The following is a 22,956-nucleotide window of genomic DNA, read 5'->3' on the forward strand; positions in this document are numbered from 1 at the left end:
CGTAATATAAGGGTGTTTTTTCTTTCATTTTTATCTCGCAACATCGACCAACTTAGCTCAAATTTTCACAGGTTTGTTAACTTATGCATATGTTGATAAACACAAAGTGAGAAAACTGGTCTTTGACAATTACCAGTAGTGTCCACTGTTTTTAAACATGTGTTTCATCGATAAGTTTTTAATATATTTTTTAGTGAAAACCATGCTAGGGTCATTTTTTGTTTACTACAATCAAATGGAACTTGCCAACAGGCGCCGTGGCTTAGCTGGTAAAGCGCCTGTCTAGTAAACAGGAGATCCCCGGTTCGAATCCGGGCGGTGCCTACAGTTTTAACCTACACTTTGAACTATCCATCTTTGTTAACTTGTCATTTCATGAAGTGTTTCTTATTGAGAATTCGTCAGAGCCTGGTTAGCTCAGTCGGTAGAGCATCAGACTTTTAATCTGAGGGTCAGGGGTTCAAGTCCCCTATCGGGCGACTTTGTTTTCTCTTTTCAACATTTTTTGAAAGAATACAGTGCTAGCGTAAATTTTGATACTACAATCAAATGAAACTTTGCCAACAGGCGCCGTGGCTTAGTTGGGAAAGCGCCTGTCTTGTAAACAGGATATCCCCGGTTCGAATCCGGGCGGTGCCTTCAGTTTTAACCTACACTTTGAACTAGACATCTTTGTTGACTTTTCATAAAGTGCTTCTTAGTTACAGTTCGTCAGAACCCGGTTAGCTCAGTCGGTAGAGCATCAGGCTTTTAATCTGAGGGTCAGGGGTTCAAGTCCCCTACCGGGCGTCTATGTTTTCTCTTTTTAAATGTTTTTCTTTAATGAATACAATGCTAGGGTCATTCTTGTTAATACAATCTCATAAAACTCGACCAACAGGCGCCGTGGCTTAGTTGGTAAAGCGCCTGTCTAGTAAACAGGAGATCCCTGGTTCGAATCCGGGCGGTGCCTACACTTTTAACCTACACTTTGAACTAGCCATCTTTGTTGACGTTTCATTTCATAACATGTCTCTTACTAGATGTTTTTGAGAGCCCGGTTAGCTCAGTCGGTAGAGCATCAGACTTTTAATCTGAGGGTCAGGGGTTCAAGTCCCCTACCGGGCGACCATGTTTTCTCTTTTTAATATTTCTTTAATGAAAACCTTGCTAGGGCCATTTTGTTTACTACAATCTAATGAAACTTTGCTGACAGGCGCCGTGGCTTAGTTGGTAAAGCGCCTGTCTAGTAAACAGGAGATCCCTGGTTCGAATCCGGGCGGTGCCTACAGTTTTAACCTACACTTTGAACTATCCATCTTTGTTAACTTGTCATTTCATAAGGTGTTTCTTATTGAGAATTCGTCAGAGCCTGGTTAGCTCAGTCGGTAGAGCATCAGACTTTTAATCTGAGGGTCAGGGGTTCAAGTCCCCTAGCGGGCGACTTTGTTTTCTCTTTTCAACATTTTTTGAAAGAATACAGTGCTAGCGTAAATTTTGATACTACAATCAAATGAAACTTTGCCAACAGGCGCCGTGGCTTAGTTGGTAAAGCGCCTGTCTTGTAAACAGGAGATCCCCGGTTCGAATCCGGGCGGTGCCTTCAGTTTTAACCTACACTTTGAACTAGACATCTTTGTTGACTTGTCATTTCATAAAGTGCTTCTTAGTTACAGTTCGTCAGAGCCCGGTTAGCTCAGTCGGTAGAGCATCAGACTTTTAATCTGAGGGTCAGGGGTTCAAGTCCCCTACCGGGCGTCAATGTTTCCTCTTTTTAAATGTTTTTTTTTAATGAATACAATGCTAGGGTCATTCTTGTTAATACAATCAAATGAAACTTTGTCAACAGGCGCCGTGGCTTAGTTGGTACAGCGCCTGTCTAGTAAACAGGAGATCCCTGGTTCGAATCCGGGCGGTGCCTTCAAATTTTGTTTTGTTTAAGCTAAATTAAATTATTTCATTATTGAGACTAACCTATTGACTGAAATAAACACCCTTCACACAGAGCCCGGTTAGCTCAGTCGGTAGAGCATCAGACTTTTAATCTGAGGGTCAGGGGTTCAAGTCCCCTACCGGGCGACCATGTTTTCTCTTTTTAACATTTTTTTAATGAATGTCACGCTAGGGACATTTTTACTACTATCAAATGAAACTTTGCCAACAGGCGCCGTGGCTTAGTTGGTAAAGCGCCTGTCTAGTAAACAGGAGATCCCCGGTTCGAATCCGGGCGGTGCCTACAGTTTTAATCTACACTTTGAACTAGCCATCTTTGTTAACTTGTCATTTCATAACGTGTTTCTTATTGAGAGTTTGTCAGAGCCCGGTTAGCTCAGTCGGTAGAGCATCAGACTTTTAATCTGAGGGTCAGGGGTTCAAGTCCCCTATCGGGCGGCGTTGTTTTCTCTTTTCAACATTTTTTGAAAGAATACAGTGCTAGCGTAAATTTTGATACTACAATCAAATGAAACTTTGCCAACAGGCACCGTGGCTTAGTTGGTAAAGCGCCTGTCTAGTAAACAGGAGATCCCCGGTTCGAATCCGGGCGGTGCCTACAGTTTTAACCTACACTTTGAACTAGCCATATTTGTTAACTTGTCATTTCAATAACAGCAACAAAAACACCAAAGTGACCGCCAAAACTTACTATATACAATAATTTATTTATTCATGGCTCAAGCTCCACAATATTATTTGTTTTACTTTTATATAAATTTATACCACATGCGCAAAAACATCTTATATGGCAGACTATGTGACATCACAATGTTAACAAGTAACAAGAGCCAAAAAGCCAGGGGTGGATTTCACTAAGAGTTCAGACTACAGTTAAGACTAGTGTTATCTACCCCCACCCCTAACCCTAACCCCAAACCATTTACAGATTATCATAACATGTTGTTACCGCAAACCGTTACTGTATACATGTACATTGTAGTCTTATCTCGAGTTCTCGTCCAACCTTAGGATAACTCATAAAGAATCCTAAGACTTTGTGAAATCTACCCCAGGACTTCCGGCAGGCACAATATGTACACAGCTCTACTTCAAGATGGGATCGAACTGTCTGATTTTGCTAATTTGTTGATATGAAGAAAAGGGGCACATCTCAAAACTCGTTCATCGGCTACTTTTAAAAAAACTCTTGAATTGATGTTGAAGTCATGACACAAAATGTAGAACTTCCTATGTGAACAGTGTAGTATCTTATTTTGCCTGCTAGCTCACATCCTGGGTAGAAAGCTTTTTTAAGAGTGAATGCAATGAAGGAGTCCAACCTGGGCATAATTTCATAGAGATGCTAAGCACACAAATTTGCTAAGCATAAAACTTTTGCCTTGCCAAAAACAGGTTAACCAACCAAATTTCTATGTGATTTTCAGGATAAGCAAACAACAGCTGAATACCACTAACAAGCAATATGCAGCAAATAGAAATGTCATAATAATAATATATAATAATATTGAGTTTTTGTATAGTGCTTTTTCACTCCCTACGGGCGTCTCAAAGCGCTTCAAGATATTACCCCTACTGACTGGGCCTTAATTCACTCCATAAACCATCTCAGCTCCCTGGGGAGTATACAGCCTCGTGCAACAAATGCGCTACACGGCTAAATCAATCACAAGAACCATCTCTGCCCTCACAGATACCCATTCACCCCTGGGTGGAGAGAAGCAATTATAGTTAAGCGTCTTGCTCAGGGACACAAGTGTCACGACCGGGATTCAAACTGACACTCTGCTGAACAGAATCAGCAGAGCTTGAATTCGGAGCTCAGTGCTTAGCAGCTCTAAGAATATGGGCCCTGGGCTATTTGCCTGCCAGAAAGACCCTAGAATGTACAAGTATACTCTTTTTGTAAACAAAGGTTTATGGTCTGTAAATTTCACAAGGGGGAACTGATATAACTTCCAACGCTTGATTATAAAAATTGCTGGTAGCAAGGTACATTCTAAAAGGTAATCCTTGAGGCTACCTCGCTTGACATTTGTAGGACAGATTTATGTCTACAGGTTACCCTTTTACAAATCCTTTTCGAAACGAATGCTTCACTTCGGCTATGGCTGACCCATATTCGATTGGTGGTTGCTGCTACGACTGTTGCTAAGAGTGTTGCCATGGATACATCTATACTTTAAAGCATGTGACATGGCAAACCAAGCCTAACTGTAGTTGTACATAGTCTAATGCTTAGGCCTGGTCTGCCTGCTTAGAGTGGCATGGTACACTTGTGCGTAAAGCGCTCGCCTCTCACCAAGGTGACCCCGGTTTGATTCCTGGCCAGGGTCATATGAGTTGAGTTGTGCGTTGGTTCTCTGCTGTGCCACGAGGGTTTCCAGACCATCTTGTTTTCCTCCCTCGGGAAAAATCAAACACTTTCGATCTTGGCTGTGATCCGTGGTAATAATCGGTTGATGTGGCTGGCAGCCAAAGGCGCCCTTGCATGCCTGCTTCTCGTACACGTTGTAGCCGCGTCCTTCGCAATTCAGCTCTAAGCTGCGGGTAAGGATGATTAGCCCCCCAAATTATTAAAGCAACATAGCAGAAGCGCAACTTACAGAAGCTTCAGCCAGAGCCCAAATCATAGCCAAAGCCACAGCAGGAGCCACAGCAGGAGCCAAACCCAATCCTAAGCCGGAGCCAAAGACAAAGCCATGGGCAAGTGCAACCAAGACCTTTAGAGGGTATTGACGTGCTAAGCATATCAAACCATTAAGAAAAATAATGTGCACTATATGGCAATCAAAGTTTTAAACTTCGCATGTTCAGCTGAATCTTGAACTTACCCCTAAGACATGTTCACCATTGTCTAAACACTGTCTCTTGTTATCAACTAAGATTATTATGAACAGAAAATAAGGCACGGAATGGGTTAAGTGTTCACATTATAAGGTAATTTAAAATAGGACAGACCATGGAACAGACTTTGGCCAGCTACAAACTGAAAAAGATTTTATACTTTCGAAAAATATTTAACAACTTTAAACTTTGCTTTTTTTTAAAGGCTTAATGTTGTGCTGACGACTTAAAAGAGTCAGGTTGCTTTGTACTCTATACCCTCAACAATAATTGTAAAAGCTCATCAGACCAACTCTTCCTAACTTAGGATTAATCTTAGGACTTAGGACGACAAAGTTACGTTACCACAGAAAATAGGACACATTGAACCCATCCTAAGTTAGGACCAGTTACTCGTCCTAACTCAAGATAGGATTAATCCTAGCGTTTCGTGAAATCTGCTGCAGAACGACAAAATCTCCTGCCACACCGAACTTTTTGTGTTCATTGGCTGGCTGTGTAGTACTACGTCAATCAAAATCCAGCAAAAAAAGGAAAGGATTTAGGAACAATAGTGTGAGGGTTATATTACAACAGTAAATAGACACAGATCTCTGGGGTATAACAGCGTGGCTTTGTACCATCGTGGAGCAACAACATCCTTAGATTATTACCACATGAAAAAAAAAAGTGTTTTATTGCTAACAAATAATACGCTCACAGCACCAAGGTTTACAAATTTGTCGAGTGCTCAAATTTATGCAGCACAGAACAAATTGCACATTTCAGTGGAACTGCAAAGACATAGACTAAACAGGGATTGTAGCTCAAAATGTTGACCGGACCAGAATTATTTTTACAAGGGTAGTCCGCAAACAAAATGAGAACAAAACTTCCTGACAGAGTTCAACATTCATTGAACTTGAAAATAAAAAAATTCCCTTCCCAGTAATATGGGCTGGATCATGATTTTTCACCCCCCCAAAAAACTGTGAAACTGAGAAATGAATCATGGATCAATCATTTCTCAGATTTCTGAGGGTTGTTGTCCGTTCGTGAATGCATGCTGCAGTCAGAAATTTGGCTGGTACCCGCTGGTACATGAAAATACCGCGGCATTTTTTTGCTGTTTTTGCAGCCAGTACACACTGTACCCAGCTGACCATTTCATATGTGACTTTAATTGTAGCTTGCTTGATAACTTTGGCAGAAATGCGACTACTGCAACTTGTCAGCTTACTGTGTAAAGCTTCGTTACTGGTAGAAGTCGTTCATTCCTTGCCAGTCTTGAGTAACCTCAGCGCTTTCTCTAAGTAACCGACAGCTGACGGGACGTCCTCATACTGGAGTGAACTCCCTGCATACTTGCAGTACTTCTGGGCTTTGGTGAACTCCGAAGTCGATAACTTGGGGAATCCTGTATGGTTGCAAACAAATATTGATAATGATTACAAGACTTGCACTGGTTACCATTATACAATTGTTGCACGCTGTGATGGGGTCCATGGCGTTTTGTACACCCAAGGGGGAAAATGGCACTCGAGGCGAAGCCGAGGGTGCCATTTTCCCCTCAAGGGTGAACAAAACCTATGGACCGCAGTAACAGCGTGTAACAATTGTTTGTTTTACCTATGTATAATATTTATTCCTCTTCTCAAAGTTCTGTTGTCATCTTCGTACTTTATTACAACCACCTTACTCTATGTTCTGATGGACCATTCATTGTTTAATAATCAGACGAACGAGCAACAATTCCCTCGAACCCGCAGTTGTTTTGCACACAGCACTGGAAATCGACCAACGCCGGGAACAATCAAGGTGATGTACACCGGTGTACATCACTTTTCATGTTACCCGACCCCTTCGAGCCATGTAATATGCAAGAGAACCAATCATGTGCGTCACATGATTGGTTCTCGACCAATCAAACTTCACATTTTGTTACCGAGGTATAAAAATTATACTTTTGATGATCACTCTTAAAATTATTGGCAACAAAAACTAATTTGCCAAGAAGTACAAAAGCTTTCGATAGTATACATGGTATGAGGAATTTTAAAAATCTTCCCAAGTTTTCACAAAGCAATTATAGTAAAGTGCCTTGCTGAAGTCTAAATAAATGTTATCACTACACTGTGCACTTACCGTCAACAGAGGGCGGTGTTTGTGTGGGGCCAGGGATGCCCCCTTGGTACACTCCAGGCTGCTCCGGCGTTGAGGGCGGGGCATGCATACCAGGCGGAATCAGGTGTTGATTGACGGGAGGGTAGGTGGAGCTGGGTTGCTGAGGGGGAGGGTTTGATGAGGCAGGGGGAGGAAACGAAGAAGAGGAGGAGGAGGGTTGGTCGGGATTCGTCGGGAATGAAAGATTGTCGGGAAAGGCTGCACCTCCTTGAAGTACAGAAAATAAAGAAGAATAATAGTTTTTATTACAGAAAATGACAGAAATTTGAAATTTTTATAACTTTTATAATTTTACTACAGAATTTCCGGCACAATTCTGCTTTTTAACAAAAGAGCATTGATGAATGGAAACAAAAGAGTAGCGACTCGCTCTTAAAACCTTACAGGGTCATTGATGTGCAATAAAGATCCTCGCCGATTGCATGGCCACGACCCTGCAGGTTTTAAACCTCGTTGCCTACTCTTTAATTCTCTTAATCTATGACTCTCCATAGACACAGGACACTATTAGTAATTGTCAAAGACCAGTCTTCTCACTTGGTGTATGTCAACATGCGCACAAAATAACAAGCCTGTGAAAAAATTTGAGCTCAACAGGTCGTCGAAGTTGCACGATAATAATGGAAAAAAAAACACCCTTGTCACACGAAGTTGTGTGCTTTCAGATGCTTGATTTAGAGACCTCAAAATCTAATTCTGAGGTCTCGATATCAAATTCGTGGAAAATAACTTCTTTCTCAAAAACTATGTTACTTCAAAGGGAGCTGTTACTTTAAAGGGAGTCGTTTCTCACAATGTTTTATACTATCACGAGCTCTCCATTACTCTCTACTAAGTAAGCGTTTATGCCAACAGTTAGTTTGAGTAATTACCAATAGTATCCACTGCCTTTAAATTAATTCAAAATGGTGGTTTTATTACCTTCTTCTTCTTCATCTAGGGGTCCGGCGTGTGGCGTTTCACCTCGTTTCTGACAACCTGTGATGTACGTCACTTTCCATTTGGCATACTTTTTGGTTTTTTGCAGCTGTGTGTATGAAGAAACAGAATATTACTATGGGGTTGAAAAAAAAAAAAATTTGGTATCTAGAACAGGATTTGAACCTTTGGCCTTCGGATTATCATGCTGGTGCTTTACAAACGGAGCTATCTAGCCCCAACCTTGCTACCATGGGCAGCGGCCGTATCACGCTAGCTCTGCGTAAGTCTCTAACCCCTGGGAGGGAAACTCCGATCCGTGTCTTTGACTGGCTATCATATACGCGCAAAATTTGAAACGCTGTGCGTCTCCAAAAAGCTATAAACGCCCAATTGCGTGCATATAAAGATGTACGTATTCACTTTTGTTGTCACGCAACACTGAACGCCAAGGCAAGTTTATGACTTATATGCACAGCGCATCAAGTGTGTGCGCGACTAACGCCCAACACAGAACGGATCAACCACAGGACTAATTGTAATATCCCTTATATTTGGATATTTTAAAGTCACACTTCCAGGGGTTATGATCGAGCAAGGCATTCTGGGAAAAAAATGGCGCGGCGAGATCGATCACCCCTGGGAACGAGGTTGATCTAGCCCTACATCTTGTACATGTACGTTGGCGGTCTCCCCATTTTGTCACTATCTTTGTTAGGGGTTGACAGTCAGAAGCAATTCAAACTGTAACTGCCGCTTAGCCAAGGATCACACCCAAGTTTACTGATAACTGAGTATGACTCTGGTCTGGTAAATAAAGCCCTGCCTAGGCTAAGGTCTGGGGTTTTTTAAACACTGTGTTAGTACACAACTTTATTTTTTAGGAATGCAGTTAAGATCTAAGAGGCGCCAGGGCTTAGTTGGTAAAGCACTTGTCTAAAGTAAACAGGATATCCCTGGTAAGTTGAAATGCATAAATCTACATTTTTATAAAGGATTAAAAAAAGTACCAGATCTTAGAACCAAGGTGTATTTTCTTTTAAAGCCATTATACACTTTCAGTAAACAGTATTGTCCAAGTCCCACACTTCGTGTATCACAACTTACGTATAAAATTACAATCCTGCGGAAATTTAGGCTCAATCGGAAATCGGAGTCGGGAGAAAATAACGGGAAAACCCAATTCTGTTTTCGCACGTTTCGCCGTGTCATGACATGTGTTTATAACAAATCCGCAATTCTCGCTAACGAGAATTTATATTGTTTTACCATTTTCTCAAAAAGTAAAGCATTTCATGGACTAATATTTCAAGAGAAGTCTTTCACCATTACCTTCTGTAAACCCTGTAAGTTATTTGTAAATCTGTGAACTTTTTTTTTTTTTCTGTACCGAAAGGGTTCAATGGCTTTAAGGTAGAAGTAATGTGCAAATGTATTTACCTACCTCATCCGATAACTCTCCAAACGTCTGCATAACATCAAAAAGTAGACCCGACTTATAAAATGATTTAACCATTGCCCTGCAAGAAAAAGAGTGAAGATACTTGACATTCAAAATATTGATTAAAACTGAGTCTTCTTCGTTCCCCTTAACCTTTTGATACCGAATTGTTTAGACTAAAAACTGCTGTTGATTTTTTTTTTATTTTTACCACTCAACTGCTCGGGAGTGTATCACACATTCTTATAGCGCTCGTATCCGTCACTCAGTGACGCTCAAGGCGCTTCAGTATTTTCCTGAAAGGTAAGTGGGACTACATTTGAACTACGAGACCTACTCCTTTTACATAGCACAATGTAATGTTTCCTAGGATGCTGTGTCACAATATGCTGCCAATCAAACCAGCAACACCATGGGGAACTCCTTCTCTTAACGATAAGTGCACACAGCTCTTTTGCATGCGTTTCACAAACACACCGGACCAACGTCTTTAGGTCCCATCCGAAGGGTGAAGCTGTGATAAGTGCCTTGCTCAGGGACACAAGTGTGATGACTCGGACTTGAACCAACACTCAGCTGATCAGAAACACCAGAGCTTGAGTTCGGTGCTCTTAAATGCTCGACCGCGACACGCCAGATTGGCTTTTAGTATAGAGTGGTTAATAGACGAAACTTGGTGTAGAGTAAAAGAGGCCTACATGTGCCTTGTTTTTGAAAGGGCAAGGGCACCAAGGCATTTTATCTTTGTGGTAAAAGGGCACAGAATGAGGAAATTGTAAATTTCTACTGGAGCATTTCCAGGGCACGACGGCAATATCCAGGGGCACAGAGGCAATCGCCTTTGTTGCCTCTGTGAAGTATAAGGCCCGGTAAAACTAAAAATCTTACTTGTGGAATCTTCCGGCTCGGTCCTCGTTATCGGCGTAAACGAAGATCTTGAGGGCACAGTTCTCAACGTGAGCCTGGGAGGCGAGCTCACTCGCTAAAATTTCATTGGAGCCTTGTTCTTTCTTAGACTGTGGGAAACAACATTTTTGCAAAATATTTGGTTTATTTTGAAAGACAAAACATGGGTAAGTGTCTTGCTTAAAGACACTATTGGTAATTGTCAAAGACTAGTCTTCTCACTTGGTGTGTCTCAACATATGCATAAAATAACAAACCTGTGAAAATTTGAACTCGATTGGTCGTCGAAGTTGCGAGATAATAATGAAAGAAAAAACACCCTTGTCACACAAAGTTGTGTGCTTTTAGATGGTTGATTTCGAGACCTCAAATTCTAAATCTGAGGTCTTGAAATCAAATTCGTTGAAAATTACTTATTTCTCGAAAACTATGTCACTTCAGAGGGAGCCGTTTCTCACAATGTTTTATACCATCAAACTCTCCCCATCTCGTCAGCAAGTTAGGTTTTATGCAAACAATTATTTTGAGTAATTACCAATAGTGTCCACTGCCTTTAAGCAGCTCTATGAAATCGGGCCCTGGTCTTATTTCTCAAAAACTACAACACCTCAGAAAGTAATAGTTTAAGGGAGGTTTTCTACGATCAAATGTTTTGAGTGTGAATGTGAATGGGAAGTGCACAGGGAACTGTAAATATTTGTAACGTCAGGAAAGGGTGGCCCAAGCATTTTGGCTGGGATCGTAGGTCTACATTGCATTCAGCTTGGGCGATATCACGATATTATCGAATATCGCGATATCAATTTGGACACGATTTCGATATCGGATGGATTTGGTTTTAATTGAAATATCGATATATCGCGATATATCGATATATTGATTAACTATCGCGATGTATTTGCTAGCTGAGACATCTTGCACCCCATAGGTTTGGAGTAAAACCAGAAGACCAGAAGAATAGGTCATTAGAACACCTCTCTTATGCTAGGACTGTCTCTTCTACAACTTTCACTTGGAGTTTTAAGACTGATGATGTCAAGTTTCATTAATCGCGATTATATCGAATATCGTGATATATTGTCGGCGATATATCGTGAATAAAATAAATCGATATCGCCCAAGCTTACATTGCATTGCACCTTCCTACCTTTTCTAGACCATCCATTAAGCTGAATAAGAAGCCTCGATGGTCTGGAGACTTATCCTGTTTATCAAGAGCCAAAGATGTTTCCATTGCATAGCGCCTACCTACAAAACACATCAAAAGCAATCATCAACAAAAACATTACAGGGGATGAACAGATATTGCGTAGCGTCTACCTACAACCACATCAAAAGCAGAAACAAAAACATTGCAGTTATGACTTGAACAGAATAACTCACCATTTGATCGTTATGCTCTCATTTTCTCACGGGGAAAAAAAAGAAGCTGTTTCAAAAAATGGCTTCCGCAATTTGACCTGTTTTCATCTAAGCAAGACATTTCTGTGCTTAGCAGCTTTGAGTCTTGAGGCCTGCTGATGTATTTCCTTTGAATTGAAACCAAATGATTATTTGTTTGTTCACTCCATGGGAACTACAAGCTAATTTATTTGCTAATTAAAATAAAATCTGTTGCTTAAAGTCACTGTGTGTACTTAATGCTAATTAACATGTTGGGTATCCATGCGATGCACAATGATACAGCAGGCCTAATTAACCTGTTTGTTGACAGAGCATTTAATAGCAATCAGCCAGTTTTACACAACAAAAGCAGTGTGTCAGTGCAGCCTGTAATGTAATGACAGATCATGTGCTGAAACATTGAAAGCACTCACACAGCTACATTGTACACAGTCAACCCTCAAATTGATCAAAGTGTCATTCACACAAAGTGTTGTTCAGCCAGAGGTGTATCTGTGTGTCTTTTGGACACCCTGTTTTAAATTTTGACACACTATTAAATTGTATCTGTCATTTACAAATGTATTTTGATTGTAAGTGAGCACTTTGGAAAACCAGTACTTGAATTTCCAGCAAATTTGGACACCCTTAAAATTACAAAATCCTGGTTAAAAATCTGCAATCACATGGCTTGCATTGTAATGAAGGAAATAAATGGTCTTCTTTCGAGTCCATCATCTACTCTTCAAATGTTTGGCCAGGATTAGGCGCATCTCACAGCCTTCTTGTTAGCTGTGATCGGGTCTTCAAGGCACTAAATAACTTGGTTAGAGTTGTAGGAGTTTAGGCATTGCATGGTGAGGTATCAATATTTGGTTTGCAGTAACATCATAGTGTATCTACTTTGATCTTAGAGAACTGTCTTTCAGTACACAGTTACAACATTCTCAAATTGTGTCAACAGATTTGTTGTTTTGATGGTAAGTCAATAAATTTGCAACTTGTGAATCTACATACAGTGTAGTACAACACTGTAGTTGCAAGTGTTGAGCAATCTTACAAAAAACACAGGCTTGATATTCACCAGCAAATTTATGCACGCGTGTGTGAGGTAAGGTTGCCACGGGAGGACAAACCCTAAAGCTGCATTAAGACTCCTTGGATTGAACTCAAGATGTTGCGTTTCATTGCCAAGAAGACCTTGATGAAGACTTCTCCTCCAGGTGGCAAGGATCGACTGGAGGTCTGTCTCCTTAATGATGATCCTCAAGGGTAAGCCATAATAATCAGTTTGTGTTTATTGTAATTGTTTACTGTTCTACTGTTCATTGAAAGCCTTAACATGCCAAATAAATGTTATAGTTATTTTAATCTCTCTTTTTATACACACAAAATGCGTATTGTTTTGTATAGGCCCCCTACTCTTTTAAAAATGCTATGTCAGATTTTTGGCCGATTTGACCCCAAAATTTGGATTTAAAATTCAATAGGTATTTTGATAGGGGTCGAGAAAGTTACAAGCTTTCATTTGAGCCATTGCTAGAAAAAGTCCGCCAATTATTAGTAGCAGTAAAATAAAGTGCTCAAAATTTGTTTTTGTCGGGATCCCGACAATATATCACGTGACCAATTCTTATGTGTTTTATAAGAAACGTTTTCAATTTTTGTCATGGTTCCTGACCATTAAAAGTAAAAGTTAAACTTTTTTTTGTTAGAGCGGGTGATACTCTCTGAAATACCATTCGCTCAAAAAAATCTATTTTTTTAATGTTTGGGGCCAAAAATCTGACATAGCATCTTTAATGTTTTTATCAGTGTAAACATTGCTGCTTTTTTTTCAATCATCTGAGTGTTATTTTAATGTAAAGGTTTTTATCACATTGATCCATGTTGTTTCCTTTTCCTTGTTGCTGTTATTATTTGTAATTCATGATCAATACAGTGCAGTTAGCTGCATTTCATGTTTGTTATTATTGACCATTAAATTAAATGAAATTAATCCATATGGATTAAAAATCTTTCCAGAAAAAAAAGTTCTGTTTATCCAGAAGGATTATTTTCTAAGCAAGCAATCTTTAAAAAATTCACAGTAACACTTTCAACAAGGAAAATAATTCATCTATATGGACTGTGTTGTGGTGGTGTTCATCAGGCTTGGAGTTCCATCTTTGGGAGGGCAATACCATTTGCATTTTGCGATGAGCTTTTATGTTTAATTGGGCACCGAAGCCAAGACCAGGGCAAGCAACAAGAGCATGACCTCTGTGGTCGCCATGATGGTACAGTGTTTGTGTTTTGTCCTCTTCCTGAATATTACACTTTTTAACTTTTATCTAGAGACTATGTTCCCTTTTTTAGGTTTAGTAGTCCTCAAATCTATCTCCCTTTATATATTCATTTTAATTTAGTTTATTATATTTATAATAATAAGGCCCCAGCTAACCGCTGATTTCACAATGACAAGAATAAGTATTGTCGTCTAGTTACTGAATCACAATTTCTTGATTTGTGCAACTCATAATCATAGGCGTTAAACCAATGTTTGTGAGAGAGATTGGTTGTTGCCAGCTTGGTGTTTATATCCCCTTGTGGGAGTTTGCCGAGTTCCCTTGATGGAAAGATCATCTAAACAAACAAACAACGGCCATTTGTTTGTAAATTCTGTAATTTTTTTAAATACACACTTATTTATTTACGGCTGAGAATGTTTGGCAAATAATAAACATCGTTGTAAGAATGTATGGATAAAAACAAATTACGGAAAAGTTTCCGTATGGCGCCAACACTTTTTCATTCGATATGAAATAATAAAGTATCTAATTTACCTCAATGAGATATCCCTTTTTTTGTAAAATAATAAATAGAGTGAAAAAGTGGTGGCGCCATACGGAAAGTTATCCCAAATTACATTCATTGGATAACTTTCCATATGGCGCCACCACCTTTTCACTCGTTTTTACAAAAAGAAAAGGGATATCTCATTGAGGTAAATTAGATACTATGTATATTATTTCATATCGAATGAAAAAGTGGTGGCGCCATACGGAAACTTTTTCCATTCATTAATCAAGTAGGGGAAATAAAATCGAATTTCACACAACTCCATTCACACACTCGCATCATGGAGGTAGAAATATTTACAGTCATGCACAACCTGTCACTGGACATGCTGGATGTGCGTTTGTATTGGATTGCAACACTACCACCACGCACTACGGCAAAAGCAAAGCAAAGTAAACTCCGGCGAACAAACTGTTTTCAACCAAATATCCGCCCACTCCACTAAATTAAAAACCACTCCGTTTCACACAATACTTACAGAAGTAGGCAACCAACGGGTCCCTCTTATCATGATCCTTGGCTAGCAGTAAATACGGTCGAACTGCTCGCAGCTTCGGTGGAATTTCAGGATCCTCGGAGGCCGCCATCTTGTTTGGTATGTTCGCTGGTGCACTATTTCTTGACGCTCGTTTTATATGCAGAAAGCAAGTCCATTGCAGTCGCGAACCAGTCATCATCGAGTCATGGGTTTGTGGGCGGGGGGGGGGGGGGGGGGGTAGGGAGGGGGCGGGGCGCCGGGTAGGAGTAACCTGAATCTTTGTAATACCGACAGAGTAACATGAAAATAACAATATGGATTTATATTGCTGAGTTTCGCTTTATTTATTATCCCCAACTGAAAGAACCAGGGGCCAATTTCATAGAGCTGCTTAAGCAAAAAATTTGCTTAAGCACGAAAATAGCTGGCTTATTTTACACACTGGCCAAAATGTCATGCCATGTACATTGCTTGAGACTGGTATTTAGCTGTTGTTTACTTAGCAAAACAATTGAAAGGGGTCTTGGCCGATAATCTGATTTTACTAAGCAATGAATTTTTTGCTTAAGCAGAATTTTTTGCTAAAGCACCTCTATGAAATTGGGCCCAGGGCTTAATTTTTTAAAAATTACTGTCTGACAAATTTTCTAGTTTGAGTCATCAGCCATCACTCGTGCAAACTTTTGGGATTCCTCTAAGCATATTCTGCGCATAGAAAGTTTTTGTGCTTTCAGGATGTTAGACAAAATTGGGCACACGTACGTACCATCACATTTATTGGGGGGGGGGGGGGGTTCGGGCGCCTCATTCTGAGCGCCTGTTGTGCCAGTGTGTGCTCACTCCCCCCCCCCCCTTGTCTTTTTAAGGAAAACATGCCGTCAGTAAGGGCGAGGCCCTTGGGGCGGGCTGAGTGGGTGTGCGTGGGTGTGTGTATGGGTGTGGGGGGGGGGTAGGGCTCCCATGGGCCAATTTTATATTGCTCAACATTGCTTATTGTTTGCTAAAGAAACGAGCAGGACACCAGTCACAAATATTGTACACGTGACACGTTATTTTGGCTGGTATACAGATTCTGGTAAGCATAATTTGTTTGTGCTTATGCACTTTTTGTGCTCTATGACTATTAGGTAAAATGATAATTGACTTTGTAAAACAAAAGTTGCCCTTCAGAAAATGTGGCCCTCGTATACCTCGTAGACGAAATGGAACAATACCCCCCCCCCCCCCCCCAACACACACACGCACACCTAGGTGCCACATTAAATTTATACAATTTCCTTTAGTCAGTTGTTATTACTCGGTTCCACCTCGGTTTACTTATTGTTTGCGATGTGATTTTTGTTAAATAGAGCTTATTGACATTATTGGCATTAATAATAATTTCGAACTAACCGATCTGCCCTCTTACACTCTGCTCATCACTGGTCCCCGTAACAACCGTTCAAAAATCACCCCAAATCTTTATCAAAACTATCCTCGAAGTATTTCACACCCCCTGACCCTCAATCACTCGAACTGTTTACTTTACCATCTACCTATATACACGCACAATGGACGAGTACAATAACTTCACCCTAAAAAGGTTCTTGGCAACAAAAAATTCAAACGCAGAGTTTATTAAATTTGATCATTTACAATTGACTTGTGTCTGATGTCACTGTAGGCCAAAAGCCATCTCGATTATAATATTATAGAGGACTTGTTTTCTGCCATTATAGTTTTCTCAACAACTGGACGTTCTTTTTATGGTGATTCTTTGACTATAGGTGGAAAACCATATCTGTCTGCCAGATATATTATGTTCTTTAGTGAGAACTTGTCTAGGTTGTTTTAATCTACTACCGCGGAGTAGATTTTCGGAATTTGGGAGACTTCTTAGTTCTGAGAAGATCTGTCCTGCTTTTTAACTACCTTGGCGGCGGAAGGTAAACAATCGGCTGGGACTACAACTCGTGTTTATTGGATCGAGGGAGCTATAAACTTGGAATTCTATATATAAAGTCGATCCAGTGTCCGGATTAGCTGCCTAATTCGTTGCCATGGAATTTGCTTTTCCGAAGTCTGCAAGGCGTGACAGGCGAAGGTCAACTGCTATATTTCTGAAGGGGGTGTAAGTATCCAACAGTCCTTCCAAAATGACACACCACAATATTATTGTATAGAAGAGGTTGTAGTTATTGAATATCGCTTCTCAAATAATCGATAAAATGACTCAACAAAATGGCAACTTCAACAATACATTAAACATTATGTTCTGATATGGCGTAGCTCCGATGTTTACAAGGCTCACTGAATTTATTTATTGGGTCTCTTTGAGAATGCTGCTCATGTACTGATTAGGTTGAAGAGGCCAGTAATGTAATTATTTAAATAAACTTAAACAATTCAAGGCCAAATTCTGTGGCACTGTTCAAACCATTCCGGGAAGATTTACATTCGGAATTATTTACCAATAGTGGCGCTTTTTAAATAAAGAGGTACGCTGTGCCCCGTTTAGCAGGTTGCTGGCAAATACGTTGTTGTTCCGGGGTTCCAGGATAGGAACGTAGGAAAACAAAGCCAGAAAATCGAGTATATCGAGCAATGGAGAGCTGTCGATTGTACGAAACATTGTGAGAAATGGCTCCCTCTGAAGTAACATAGTTTTCGCGAAAGAGGTAATTTCTCACTAAACAAAAAAAGATTTCAGCTGAAGCCTCTGTATAACGCATCTGAAAGCACACAATGGGTGTTTTTCTTTCATTCTTCGGTGACAAATTGAGTCAAAATTATTTGGTTATATGGTTACTTCATGCAGACGTTGTGATACCACCGAGTGAGAATACTATTTGACAAATTTATTACCAAAGTTGTCCAGAGCCTTAAAGTAAGTGCAGTTTCGATTAGTGTGTAAACAGTGACGTCTTTGTGCGTGACTTATTTGCGCTGCCGGAACAGATTTCACTCTTTCTCCAGAAACGTATTATAATCCACCGAGAAACATGCATTTCACGAATCCATCTGAACAAAAGTAAGATTTGTTTACTTTTGTCACTCGGGCTGCAGCTGGGTGTAGGCATTTTGTGATTCCTTAATCAATAATCTGAACAATGAATCATGAAGCACACTTCATAACTTCCTGCGAATGCAATTGCTATACGAATTTTGTTTTCGTAGCGAATGCCAAGCAGGCCGGCTTGAGTTTAGTACAAGTCAACTATGACGCAAAAAGTTCGTTGCGAATTGTGACGTCAAAATTCGAATCCCAGTCGCAATAATGTGGGGTTATGTTTTGGTTGGTATCATTGCAACGCCGATGTCTTCTTGGCAAAATTACCAAAAAGGATGTAATAAAAGCCACACGAAAGTTGAATATAAGTGGAAAATTTGATCTCGTTTAATCTCGGTATCACGTGGAAACTAAAAGAACCGCGGTGAGTTTGTCCACAACTTATCAAGTTTTGGCACCCTTTTCGAATCCACGGTTATGGCTTTCGACTCGGCTTCATTTCAGGCTCCGTATATCTCTCGTCTGAAGCACTGATGATCGCGTACGCAGAGCACATGCAAACTTGTCGAATCAACCGCGGGGCCGAATCCGGAGCAGAAGACGTGGTTTCGAAAAGGGCCTATATATAAGAAGAGACACTCCAATTACAAACCAGTGTTCAGTACACACAATAAATAAATATATTATGCACACAGCAAAAAGACACAAGTATCCTTGACACAAAAAAACAACACTTCATTTGCATACACGTCAATCGATTCCTATTCAGAGTAATTCCCACTTGATTTTGGAAAACCCTTTTAGGGTTAAAATGTTTACACTTTCATTGGTTTCCTCTGCTCGGGGGATTATAACTTCTGAAAGACTAAGGTAAACACTACCCGCATTCATAGGAGTTTCGTGAAGATTATAAGTAGTGTATTTAACCGTCAGTTGCTGCCGTTTGCGAAGTGACGAGCTAAGTAAACTTTCAGAGGGATAAAGCGTTGGAAACAAGTAGAGTATGGTCAGTTTTGTTTCTTGTTGTGGAGAACACAACCGTGAGAAAGACAAGTGTAAGAAGCGGTGATGCACCAAAAGTTGTGACAATTTTCTTTTACGGTGAAAGTTGTTCGATTGGGAATTTTAAGCTGATTTTTGGCAGGACGAAAGCGACTGTTCACGGCCGACATCCACGAGATGTTTGCCTCGGCGACGCTGAATGCGAAGATGCGGAAATTTCGCACGTGAGTATAAAATAATCTAGTAATGATGAGTTAGTGCTGGATGAAAACAAAATGTATCTGTATTTTGGTGACGTTATAGATGACGTCACTGCGTAAAGAGTTCTGAGAGCACATGAATGAAGCATATCAAAAGCTAAAATGATCTCCTAAAATAGTTTTTTCTTCTCCAGTATGTCCATTTGCAACAAGCGTTTGATTTTGTACTTTTGAAAAAATTTATATTTAATTGCTGGGCGGCAATTAACGCACAGAGGTAGAAATGAATCACTAGTGAATTAATGGTCAAAGATACCTCTTTGAGATACATTGTATAAATGTGTGCCCTATATCCCGGTATATTATATTAAATGCATCTTTCGATGGTAGAAAACCCCAGTTGAACCCCACTATATAGACCCCATTATGAACAAACTCTCCCAATCAGCGCATATTTCTAAGTATCTCACTCGCCAGATGGAGAAATCATGAACAATTATTGGGAGATCCTTCGAAACACTGCATGCATCAATAATGTTGAGGCGGTTTGAAGTAATAATTATTGTAACCTGACATTAATGTGGTTCATAATCATAGGCTTACTTTTAGATCCGCTCTCTAGAGTGAAAAGGCACTTTTTGAAGAGCCTTATAATGGACAACTGTTTTTCGAGTGGTCTTCCACTCTTTTAGATTGAAGTTTGCATCTTTTTGAGTGATTTTTCACTCTGTCCTGGAGTGAAACCCCTCTAAAAGAGTGAAATAACCACCACTCTTTTTAAAGAGCCACATGAGGGACAACTCGAATTATAAAAAGTGGTGTTTTTCACTCTTTAACATTTAGTGAGCATTTCCATAGTACCTTACAGGTGTGGCAATAATGCCACTGTTTAAATCCTGCATTGTTTGACCTGCTGAAGGAGCATGGACTCGAAAGTTTGAGCCGCACTCTCGTTGTGCCGCAGTGTCAGATGCAATTGTGTCCGCCATGCAATACTGTCCACTCCGGACACTTTTGCATATGCAATCGTGTCCGGGGCTATGCAAAAACCTTCCGGTGGCCATGTACATGAATATGAATGTGCGCGCGTATAGCGAGCGGACATGCACTGAACCTACGTACATGCAGCATGAATATTCACGTATGATTGCAGCGAAAACCCAACGACCGCACATTTCCAATGTCATTCACGACATGCAAGGACGGTTCTTGCACGGGGCGGACACAACTGCATATGCAAATGTTATGCAGCAGCGTCCGGGCGCTCACAAATGCATATGCATATGCAAAACCGTCCGGCGGACATTATTGCATATGCAATAATGTCCTCCGGATTGCATAGAGGACATTATTGCATGCGACACCGCCGTTGCATTCCAAATACTGTTGTGGTTTTGTTTTTGTGTATGGTTGGTTGTCATAAAGCTACCCCAATCGAGGTAAAATCTTACCCCCTGTTTAAACCAATCTCCCATTCGATACCCGTTAACGACAACAACTACGCTTCGGATTGGATTAGCGTAATGTCAAAGGTCAAGCCAGTTATCACTGGTTGCTATGCAGCTGAAGTTTTATTGCACCTTAGCTGGTAATAGTGGACCACCTCTCTAAGGCCGTATAGTATAGCACTTACAAATACCCACTAGTATTAAGCCAGTGTCAATAATCACCATGTTGTGATAAATAACGAGTCAATACAACATTAAAGGCACTGGACACTATTGGTAATTCCTCAAAATAGTTGTTTGCATAAAAACTAACTTTGAAACGAGCAATGGGGAGCTGTTGATAGTATTAAAAATTGTGAGAAACGGCTCCCTCTGAAGAAACGTAGTTTTTGAGAAACAGGTAGTTTCTCACTCAATGTTACTTCAGGCCTGAAGCCTTTTATTAGGCATCTGAAAATTGTACTGTTTTTTAAGTCACAACACTTTTATTTTTCGACAATTTTTAGGCCCATATTTCATACCAAGCCTAACCGTTCCGTTCGCGGCATATGGTTTGCAGACCGCCCCCCCACCCCCCATCCCGATATAATTACCTCAGCAAACAACAATTCCAATTTAAATCTTACCTAATCCGTTGCTATAGCAACCACGCTTAACCGCTTGTTTCAAAAACGACCCGAACTCCCACAACATGTCGCGCGTTTGTGTTAGATATTGTCAAAAACACACAAGATAACAAATCACAGTGTGTCAATTACGATGACCAAACAACAGTTGGGACGGGAGTATACACACTGGGTGTCAGTCTTTAGAACACTAGTTCGTGACATTGATGCTAAACAATAGATTACCTGTATACATCATTCATCTTCTGAAGGAGAACTTTGTAAGAATGGACAAGTTGGCAAGTTCGAGCACTGAATCAAAATGGAAGAAACTCCGAGCTGCGAGCAAGTAAGTCACATTGTTCATCTGTTTTTGAAACATTGTTTTCTAACATGCAGTAATTCACCATCATTGTTTATATTCGACGTGTTTTGCGATAGCGACTCGTGTAATGCAACAGATAGCCGTTGTTCTTAAAGTCTTACATTACAATGCAAACACAGCGTGGTTTTAGCCGTTGTGGTATGCATTGCTATGTCCACCATTTTGTAGATAAGTACAGACTGAGGTTTAAAACGCTTCTTTTGAATTGATTTGTCGGAAGAGGGGTTTCTTCACTGTATAATTATGCTACTTTGCTTATATCTCGTTATTCACTGTGGGTGTTGAGCATCACGTCTGAACATAACTTCTGCTTTCTTGGACCACTGAAACTTCAGTTGAAGAATATTATTAGCAATTTAGCAATAATGATGAACATAATGGTTCCATGAATTCAATTGCAGTTACATTTTTTGTGGGCACGCGTGAGCAAGTTTAAAATTTAAAATGGGTGCCACAAACAAAAAAAGCAAAATTGTTATTTAGTTTAGGCCTATTCCCGATAAATGTTCACCTGCTCCGTGTGGCCCATATCAGACCCGTTATTTCATCTTAAAGAGGGCAAGGCCATGTTTAGTTTGCAAGAGGCATTAATTATCATTGGTAAATGGTATGTCTATGGGATATACGTTTGAAGGGGCACCAAGGCTTAAACAAGGGGCAACAGTGGCTACTGCCCCGTTTCTTGCGTGTACAACCAGGCCTGCCTCATACTTACAAATGACCTGACATGGTTCTGGCTATCGTCGTGTGAACCATTTTCTTTTGCTGTTTGATGTTTATTTGAATATTTAACTGAAACAGCCGTATAGACGATTCAAACCAATCCCCAGACGTCCTATCGTATTTGACACGGGGTGATAAGGTCAGGAACCAGACCGCTCACCCATATTGGCAACACACTATGCACAACATTGTGTTCAAACTAATTGATTTGGCTTTATTTTATTGTCAACTCTTTGGATTTAAAATAACGTACAGTTTATTATTAGTTTTAGTATCCTGGTAAAATCTAATAATTATCTTTTAGATACAGCGATAAAATAAATCAAGTGTTGTTTTCTTAAGAAGGTTCATACCCCCATGTACATAAATTGTAATAATCTTTAAATAAATACCCATCTTATCTATATAAATATCATAAGTTACAAAATATACCATATACCTAGAGTCATTTTTGTATAGCTAAATTTAATTTATAAGAACCATCACAACGTTGTCAAACGACTGAAATAAGACTACTATATAAATATAAATTAACAGTAACAGTCTTCAAACAAAGCATTTCATATGAGTTTTATGCATTATAGTCTTAACATCGTAGTTGCAATACCAGCCGCGTTTTATTTTTTCATTTTCGACTTTTAAAATGTATCCGGCGTGTATCTAACCTTTTTCCTTTGACGAGGTGTAATTATTTA

General features: G+C 40.0%; 1 protein-coding gene and 15 non-coding genes across 16 annotated transcripts; 15 read left to right on the forward strand and 1 right to left on the reverse strand.

Moving 5' to 3' along the window:
• Positions 1-251: 251 nt before the first annotated feature.
• Trnat-agu lies at positions 252-324 on the forward strand. Its single transcript has one exon. It is a non-coding gene; the product is annotated as a tRNA-Thr (tRNA).
• An 82-nt stretch (positions 325-406) lies between these two features.
• Positions 407-479, forward strand: Trnak-uuu. Its single transcript has one exon. It is a non-coding gene; the product is annotated as a tRNA-Lys (tRNA).
• Positions 480-566: 87 nt separating this feature from the next.
• On the forward strand, positions 567-639 carry Trnat-ugu. The gene has a single exon. It is a non-coding gene; the product is annotated as a tRNA-Thr (tRNA).
• Positions 640-716: 77 nt separating this feature from the next.
• Positions 717-789, forward strand: Trnak-uuu. The gene has a single exon. It is a non-coding gene; the product is annotated as a tRNA-Lys (tRNA).
• A 90-nt stretch (positions 790-879) lies between these two features.
• Positions 880-952, forward strand: Trnat-agu. The gene has a single exon. It is a non-coding gene; the product is annotated as a tRNA-Thr (tRNA).
• An 82-nt stretch (positions 953-1,034) lies between these two features.
• Trnak-uuu lies at positions 1,035-1,107 on the forward strand. Its single transcript has one exon. It is a non-coding gene; the product is annotated as a tRNA-Lys (tRNA).
• An 87-nt stretch (positions 1,108-1,194) lies between these two features.
• Positions 1,195-1,267, forward strand: Trnat-agu. Its single transcript has one exon. It is a non-coding gene; the product is annotated as a tRNA-Thr (tRNA).
• Positions 1,268-1,349: 82 nt separating this feature from the next.
• On the forward strand, positions 1,350-1,422 carry Trnak-uuu. The gene has a single exon. It is a non-coding gene; the product is annotated as a tRNA-Lys (tRNA).
• Positions 1,423-1,509: 87 nt separating this feature from the next.
• Positions 1,510-1,582, forward strand: Trnat-ugu. The gene has a single exon. It is a non-coding gene; the product is annotated as a tRNA-Thr (tRNA).
• Positions 1,583-1,664: 82 nt separating this feature from the next.
• On the forward strand, positions 1,665-1,737 carry Trnak-uuu. The gene has a single exon. It is a non-coding gene; the product is annotated as a tRNA-Lys (tRNA).
• A 90-nt stretch (positions 1,738-1,827) lies between these two features.
• On the forward strand, positions 1,828-1,900 carry Trnat-agu. Its single transcript has one exon. It is a non-coding gene; the product is annotated as a tRNA-Thr (tRNA).
• Positions 1,901-1,985: 85 nt separating this feature from the next.
• On the forward strand, positions 1,986-2,058 carry Trnak-uuu. The gene has a single exon. It is a non-coding gene; the product is annotated as a tRNA-Lys (tRNA).
• Positions 2,059-2,142: 84 nt separating this feature from the next.
• On the forward strand, positions 2,143-2,215 carry Trnat-agu. Its single transcript has one exon. It is a non-coding gene; the product is annotated as a tRNA-Thr (tRNA).
• An 82-nt stretch (positions 2,216-2,297) lies between these two features.
• Positions 2,298-2,370, forward strand: Trnak-uuu. Its single transcript has one exon. It is a non-coding gene; the product is annotated as a tRNA-Lys (tRNA).
• An 87-nt stretch (positions 2,371-2,457) lies between these two features.
• Trnat-agu lies at positions 2,458-2,530 on the forward strand. The gene has a single exon. It is a non-coding gene; the product is annotated as a tRNA-Thr (tRNA).
• A 1,980-nt stretch (positions 2,531-4,510) lies between these two features.
• Positions 4,511-15,032, reverse strand: LOC117297010 (vacuolar protein sorting-associated protein VTA1 homolog). The gene is made up of 7 exons (XM_033780131.1): positions 14,910-15,032; positions 11,355-11,455; positions 10,190-10,317; positions 9,305-9,380; positions 7,864-7,969; positions 6,904-7,149; positions 4,511-6,175 (listed from the first exon to the last, which is right to left on the reverse strand). Exons 1-7 carry the CDS (start codon positions 15,016-15,018, stop codon positions 6,030-6,032), a joined length of 912 nt encoding a protein of 303 aa, XP_033636022.1. The 5' UTR covers positions 15,019-15,032; the 3' UTR covers positions 4,511-6,029.
• Between the last annotated feature and the right edge of the window lie 7,924 nt (positions 15,033-22,956).

Source organism: Asterias rubens, chromosome 11, assembly GCF_902459465.1.
Source record: "Asterias rubens chromosome 11, eAstRub1.3, whole genome shotgun sequence".
In the NCBI taxonomy this organism is placed as follows: Eukaryota; Metazoa; Echinodermata; class Asteroidea; order Forcipulatida; family Asteriidae; genus Asterias; species Asterias rubens.

Excerpts from the sequence above, each read along its gene's own strand:
- LOC117297010 (XM_033780131.1), bottom strand. The coding sequence starts at position 15,018 with ATGGCGGCCTCCGAGGATCCTGAAATTCCACCGAAGCTGCGAGCAGTT. Across the intron at positions 11,456-14,909 it reads CCCGTTGGTTGCCTACTTCT|GTAGGCGCTATGCAATGGAA; the intron begins GTAAGTATTGTG and ends TGTGTTTTGTAG. Across the intron at positions 9,381-10,189 it reads CGAGCCGGAAGATTCCACAA|GGCAATGGTTAAATCATTTT; the intron begins GTAAGATTTTTA and ends TTTTTCTTGCAG.